General features: G+C 36.6%; 1 protein-coding gene across 1 annotated transcript in view; it reads right to left on the bottom strand.

Annotated features, from left to right (window-relative positions):
- Positions 1-5,935, bottom strand: part of gad3 (glutamate decarboxylase 3) — a 10,052-nt gene extending 4,117 nt beyond the window's left edge. The window contains exons 1-10 of the mRNA XM_016468288.1: positions 5,887-5,935; positions 5,168-5,319; positions 4,340-4,582; positions 4,180-4,270; positions 3,360-3,472; positions 3,128-3,243; positions 2,789-2,868; positions 2,644-2,698; positions 1,052-1,168; positions 905-969 (exon numbers count right to left, since the gene is read on the bottom strand). Of these exons, the coding sequence (XP_016323774.1) occupies positions 905-969; positions 1,052-1,168; positions 2,644-2,698; positions 2,789-2,868; positions 3,128-3,243; positions 3,360-3,472; positions 4,180-4,270; positions 4,340-4,582; positions 5,168-5,319; positions 5,887-5,894 (1,040 nt within the window). The 5' untranslated portion in view covers positions 5,895-5,935. The remainder of the gene's footprint in view (positions 1-904; positions 970-1,051; positions 1,169-2,643; positions 2,699-2,788; positions 2,869-3,127; positions 3,244-3,359; positions 3,473-4,179; positions 4,271-4,339; positions 4,583-5,167; positions 5,320-5,886) is intronic.
- Positions 5,936-7,622: the final 1,687 nt, after the last annotated feature.

Genomic DNA, 7,622 nt, shown 5'->3' on the forward strand with positions numbered 1-7,622 from the left:
TGTGTGTGTGTTCACTGCTGTGTGTGTGCACTTTGGATGGGATGGGATTTGGTGTGCACCATACTTGGCCACTTGTCACTTCACTTTCACTTTCATAATGCAGCGCTGTACAAACGTCATTGCCAGCCAAAGCGCGAATGCAGATTTGAATAGCAGCTGATGCTGTGCCGCACTTAATGATCTAATGATTAGACTCTGATTACCCACAGGGCCGCATTAACCATTGGGCTAGGCGGGGCTGAAGCCCCGGGGCCCGGACAAGATTTTTTTTAGTATTGAAATTGGTAACAAGAATTATGACATTTCAATGCATCATTTTGATGGGATAAAAATCCTATTTAAAGCTATATATACAATATATTTTATTTGTAATAGGGGGCCCTGCAGTAAGTCATAGCCCCGGGGCCCTGTAAGGTCTTAATGCGGCCCTGATTACCCATTGTATTCATAAGCATGTGATTGTATCAAATATAAAAAATATTATTCGGCTATTTTTTGTCTTTTGGAAGCTGCATTTAAAATCCACTTGGTTAAGAAATCTGAGGGGGCACGAAAACGTGTGAAAAGCCGACGAGGAAGAAGAGTGAAGCGATCTTTATATAGGCGGAGCAAAATTCTTCATCGCTCCGTCTATAGCGCGTTGTGATTGGATGTTTACTCTGTCAATACAGGAGACAAACCAATGGACCACTGGCTGCTCGCTGTCCCTGCGTGATGGTCCTCGGCAAAAAAAAACAAAAAAAAAAACCTTCTGTCGGCCCCTTAAGTGCGTCGGCCCACCGGGAAAATGCCCAGTATGCCCGATTACCAATCCAGCCCTGAATCAAACCCATGACCTTGGCGTTGCTTATGCCATTGTGCAACAGGAACACATTATACAATCAAAATGCTTGATTTAGGTTACCTTTTAATTCCTTGCAGTTTCACACGATGTTTGTTGGACAGAAGCAAGCCTCCACCCCAAGCTGCCTAAATAAGATGAGAGTATTAAAGCACTGCCTCATTTTGACTATATTTAATAACATTTATCTAATAAGATAAAATGCATTACATCCACATGCATCCATAGGCCATGGTGTTCACAAATGTCTGCTATTTCATTCAGAGGGTCAAAGGTTCCATAGACTGTGGTTCCTGCTGTTGCATTTACATAGAATGGCACCAGACCCTATAGACAGCAAACAGAGATTTGCTAACACACTGACCCAAAAAATCCAGACAAACATGTCTGTTGCTGTTTGCCTGCATCTGTCAGTGCAGTGTGAATTGGCCTTTACAAGAAAACACAATTTCTTTTTTTTCTACTTCAAAATGTCATGTTTAATTCAGTGTTACTTAATGTCTCTTAGTAATTGTTTACAACATTTATTATAAATTTCTGTGTTAAGACTGTTTTTAAACCCTTTTTTTCAGTGCATGATCAAAATGATTGCTGACCTGAATATCAGGCAGGGTCCTACAGTATCTACTGTGATATAGACTATTGTGTTCCCTTCATTTTTCAATGTGTGAACTGCAGACATTTTAGTTTCAATGCCAGTTAATTTAATATGCAATGGCTGTATTTAACCTGCAAGAAAATTTTAGGAAAAAAATCTAAAGAAAAGCAAAAAAATGTCCCGTTCATGCCCATTTATTACATTGCTGAATATATTCATAATATTCATAATTTTTGGCTATAGAACAGATAAACCCCTCACTTTGCATATTAAATCTTACACCTTAAAGTGGTAGAACTGGCATTTATTTGAACAGAATCAGTAGGTAATGCAACTATCTCCCAGTATAGTTCCCACATGTCGTGCATACTGCTTTTGACACTAATGAAAATATGGAGAGACAGAAGGGAAATAAAATCATAATTGTTTCCAAGTTCTCGGCTGATATGATAGATACATTTCTACTGATCTGATAAGTTTGGCTGAGAAGGCGATCTGAAATTTTAATCTGCCCCACATTGTCTTTTTTCTGCTTAATTTAACATTACATAATGTTCAATTTTAGATTCTAGATAATTTAATTAGGATTACTTTGTCTGGCATAAGCACATCTCACACGTCTAAAATGGACCATATCACACCCCTGCCACAAGCTGATATTTAGTCGGCTACTACAGCATGATTGCAAGTGAAAATGGCTTTTATACAAGCATTTATAACAGTCCTATAAATAAGACATTGATATTGAGTAAGCCATTTCTACAGATTACAGTCAAATACAGATTAGCAGAGTGATACAAAGTGCTATAGAACTTAATCAGGGTAGTGACATATTTAATTTTTGACAGGAATTAAAATGAGGCTGCGAGGGATAGAAGTACAGTGCTGTTGTTTAACAAACTGATTGTTCAGGTGACGAAACAAAAAAATAAAAATAAAAATAAATAACCTTTCAGTGCAAAAAAACTCCATAAAACATTTTTGAAAGTTGTTAGTTGTAAAAATTCTGTGATATACAACATTCATACAGTGTCAACACCCTTGTTTGCATTCATGTTAAATTCAATATGGCGTCTAACCTGACTAAGGTCTGTTATATGAAATGTTGCATGTCATATGGAGGTGTTATCCGTAAATGGTGGGATCCAGAAAACAAACTTTTATAATAAAAATAATCAGCTCAAAGCCAGCTCATTTGACTAACCTTAGACTTTGCTGTCTCAATGCTGGAGTTCAGTTCTGATGAGATCATCTTCCCCCTCACAGAGAGAAACCAAAACGTTTTATTAATCTCGGTAAACTGGACACATTGCAAATGATGAACGTATGATTCCATCCACCAATCTCACCTTTCATCACATCTGACGACTATAACATTTTCAGAGCCGATGCCGAGAACTGCTGCAGACTTCTTGATTGAATAATGACTCTAATAAGGAAAGCGTATGTTAAACATGCACAGCTAACATGATCTGACCTTTTGCTTTACTATAACAAGAAATATTCAAATTAACGTCAGTTTATCAGCACTTTTAAAAAACGCTGCTGTGACACGTAACGTCTGACCTCCCAATCAGCGGGTCAGGAGGTAATAGCTGAAATGTGTTGTGCTATGTGTCTCATTGAGTAAGTGGAACTGTCACAGCATGCCCGCTAAGAGTGGAGGAAACAATAATGAGATTATGTACGTGCACGGAGGTGAACAGTGCCAGGCGAGGTATCGCAGACATCCCGTGGGTCTTCACCACCGGAAAGAGATGAAACCTTGCCAACAACACACTGTACAGATTGGACATGGTGCCTCCTGCAGAGAAAGTCATTAGCTGTTTAATGAAATACTAATGATAGAAAAGTTCCAATGTTCATTTTCAAAACACAAATATAAATTCTTCCTGTATTTGTGTGCTTTCAGCATGTTACCTGGACAAAAGATGCCATCTCCATCTTCCTCTGGCCATCCAATAATTGAATGCATTTTTCTCAGAACTACTTCCTCCATGAGTATAAAGACTGGGGATATTTCATAAGTGAACCTGTAAAAATAGAAGAACTTAGACTCATATGTGCTCTAAAGAAGTGTAAAAGAAATCGGGGATAATGTAAACTGTAACAAACGTTGCTTTCCGTCAGATTAGAAATGGAAAAATTATTTTCTGAAAATCTTACTGATTTTTTTGACCTCATACTTTTTAATAAAAATGTCATAAATGTCACGACTTCCCCAATCATTTAGTCCACTTAAAACTCGCCCCTTCCTTACAACATACTGAAAGCTCACATTCAGATCTGCCTCCATCCAATTAACATATGCATAATATGTTTTTCCATCACAATGTGGCAGAAATGATCTGTTGCTACTTCTGTTACATGGCGACTTTAACATACATAACTCATTGTTTTTTGTACTATTTATCTCAAGCTTGATATTAGAAATATAATGAATCATTTCCCCATAACTAACTAAAACACAAGTCGTTTTGAAACCTACATGTTACACTGTTTAAAAGTTTGGCTTCGATAAGAGTTTTTAAATATATATATTTTGTCTCTTATGCTCACCAAGGCTGCATGTATTTGATCAAAAATACAATGAATTAATGTTGAAAACAGTTCATTAGTTTCATCCCTATACCGAATTTTAAATGTGTTCCAAAAACCATCCCTGGACGCCCTTACAATTATTTTTCTGTTCATTTATAATTATAATATGAATGTTGAAGAAATTAAACTCCTGCCTTACATGTTTGTATTTGCTGTGGACGTCAGCCATTCTCCTGCCAGACCAATGATGTCAAGTCCAGTTGACAGCTGGTTGAAAAATCTCGGATGACCTGGCAACATTAAAGGGCAGCATTAACAAAAACCTCCACTTTGACTTGTGTTATTTTGCATGTTCTTACCTGTTTTAACTCCATATTTAAGTGTGTCTCTGCAGTCCACCAGCAGCTGCTCCAAGTTATCTGGCTGGTCAGGGAGCTCCAGGCTGAATCCCTCCAGACCTTCCTTAAGCTGGTGAGGATAGTGGAAATCTAGAACTTTGGAGCTGCGTTTGAGGGATTTATTGATGTAGGCCAGCAAGATGTTTACCAGCTCCTGCAGGAAGTGCTTGGTTGCTTCCTCTCCATCCTCAGCAGGGAGCAGATCTGGACAAACACAAAATGCACGTCATTCTCACAAATTATTTGTGATTCAGGTCCAATATGAGCACTATGTACTGGCTACAATGTCCAGAGCCGTTGCAACACAGTTCTGTGGTTTAGTTTGCATTTTTCATTTGAAAACTGTAAAACATTTGCAAGCGCTGCTAATGAAAATAATTTGAATGCACCATGTTGAAGGAAAATATTTACTTTGTGTAAGTAATTGTAGCTGAATTAAAAAGTCTCTTGAAAGCTTTATTTAATTTAAATCAATATTACATTTACATTTTTTTTTTCATTTGGAAACACTTTTATCCAAGACGGCTTAGAGTGCAATTTCTACATTATATCATTTAATTGGAATAATATTTGAATAGATGTCAAACCATGCTATTTGCACTAGCTTTCTGTACGTTTGAGCATGTTCAGTCAAAACATTCATTACATTTGATATCAAACTGAAAAGAGCGAAATATCCCACAATGCTGGGCTCTATTTCTTTTCAGAAATTGTTTCTATTACTATTGTTGTACTGCAGGAGAGAAGCTCAGACATTTCAACACCCTTTCATCTGAGTATTTGCTGTACCTTTGCTGTGGATGCAGCTGAAGTCATGGGCAACTCGCCCACTATCGTATTTCAGACCGTCATCATTGTTTCCTATAGAGCCTGTGTCTTGTTTGCTCTTGTCTAAATGCCGCCTATCAGCTTGTGTTAACTCCATAATGTCTCCTGGAGACCTGCACACACATCAACATACAAGCTCAAAGACACACAGATACCACCAGTTCTTTTACTATTAGGTATTTCAGTTTTAGTAATTCTGTTGTTTTTGTTCATTTTTAATATTTCTATTTAGCTTTAATTTTAGTTTTAGTTTCACTAATTTCACTAATTCATTTTCAACTTTATTTCAGAAAACTGCCAAGGCAACATTTCTAAATTCCTTTGAAGGTTTTTTTTTAATTTTTATCTAATATTTGGTGTATACTTATTTCAACTGTATTTCAATTAACAAAAACAACTCTTAATAGTTTTAGTTAACAATAATAACACTGACAGATACACACAAACACAACTTCAGAAATTACATTATACCACTTCATTTAGAAAACAAAACCGAAATGGTTTAATATCAGCACAGTGAACAGCCACTTATTTGAACATGAGCACCAATCGCTGATTATGTTAACAAAAATAACTGCATAAAATTATTCGGAAATTGTACAGTATGGCAAAAATGAAAGTAATGTATGGCATTCTAACATGATATAATAAAAATACAACAATAGGTCAATGTAGTTTACCTTCTCATTGAGGCATCCACTCTTGTAGACTGTTAGTATCTAGAGTCTGAGAGTTATAAAAGCCCCAGCCTCTGCCCCAGGGTTGAAAATCAACCAACTTTCAGTCAAACTGGGTGTGGTCATAGTGCATGGTTTTCCATCCCAGTAGAAGCAATGCTATTACATAAGGATGAAAACGCCCATGGCCTCATCACCTTTTCAGACCCTGTCTCGTCTTTTGTTAACTGATATGAATGTGTTCATGCACTGCAGTGCCTCCAGACGACAGATGCCTAGGCATGAAAAAAATAAAAAATAAATACAGGTTTATGTGAAGATGGACAAATCTTGAGGCATTCAGTCGACAGAACTTTTCAGGCGTCACTTTTCAAGGCCAAAGATTTCCCCTTTATAAATCCTGCTGGCTTGTTTTTTTTACATGCTGTATGTACATCAGGAAAAAAAATTCAAAATCTCTGACCTGTCAGATTTTCTTTTGCTAAGAAAAGGGAGGCTTCTGTCTAAATCTAAATTCTTACTGACAAATAACTAACAAAATACACCATGCATAATGTTATTGGGGAAACAATTTAGGAAATGTTTTAAAACTTCACAGTATCACAGTATTGAGGGAACAGATACAATGTAAAACCTCTTCAGATTTTTGATGCAAATCAGATTTCATTTTGTCCATATGTCTACATTTTGAAATATAAAAGCAGGTGACTTAGCTTTGCAGCGAGGGCAGGCCAGCAGAGATCCTATTTAAGAGGAGCACAAAGGAGCTCGGTCTTTCAAATGGTGTGCAAATAGCTTGGACAAAGTGAATAGAGGGAACAGCGAGTGAGATATGTAGGTTTGTTTTTATTATTTATTTTCATGTTTTTTAATCAGGCTGACCATGCTGCTTCCATCAGTTTCACTGGTTAAATGATTTCTATGTTTAGTCCTTGAACATTACCTTGCTTAGATCGAGCGCAGCCATGGTAACTTCACTGAATGGAAGAATCCATTTGTGCATTAATCTGTAAATGAAGATTCCACGTATTGGTAAAACACTGGCTAATGGACGCCTGTTTTTGTTTAAGACATGAGAGAGAACACACTATTTTTTTTGTATAATTGCTTCATTTTGATCATTTATTATACCCCAGTATACTGCAAGATTATTTAATTTTCTATGTTTGATGTTTGCTTCAAATCAAAATGAATGAAGAAACAAGTAGAAATTGAAGGAAAAGCATGGCACATAAAGGCCTGTTCATGCCAAGAATGATAACTATAAAGAGAACGATAGCTATATTAGTGTCCACACCAAAAGATGGTAATATTCTGTTTATTATAAGCATGCACTGCTGCTTTAAATGCTTGACCTCTTTAAAGTGGGATGCATTTTGATTGGCTATCAATGTTTTTATTGTTCATCAGCTGAGGAAAAACACTTAAGCAAAATCAATTCTCTGTGTCATTATTGTTATAGCTATTGTGTGGACTTTGCTATTCTCATAAAATGATTATTATAACTTTTATAACTTTTATTCATAAGTACACATGTACACGGTTCATAAGAGCAGTGTCACCAAAAAAAGTGTGAGTGAAGGCCCTGATTTCTAGCAATGCCATTGAGGGGGCCCAATGCAATAAAATGTACAAGGGGCCCTAGAAAACCAAGCAATGCTACTGACACATAATTTTTAAGCAGTAATCACACAAACAAAAATTGCTACATCCACACAAACAGTGTCTGGGATTGACAA

The sequence above is a fragment of the Sinocyclocheilus anshuiensis genome, unplaced genomic scaffold, assembly GCF_001515605.1.
Source record: "Sinocyclocheilus anshuiensis isolate Anshui unplaced genomic scaffold, SAMN03320099.WGS_v1.1 scaffold962, whole genome shotgun sequence".
In the NCBI taxonomy this organism is placed as follows: Eukaryota; Metazoa; Chordata; class Actinopteri; order Cypriniformes; family Cyprinidae; genus Sinocyclocheilus; species Sinocyclocheilus anshuiensis.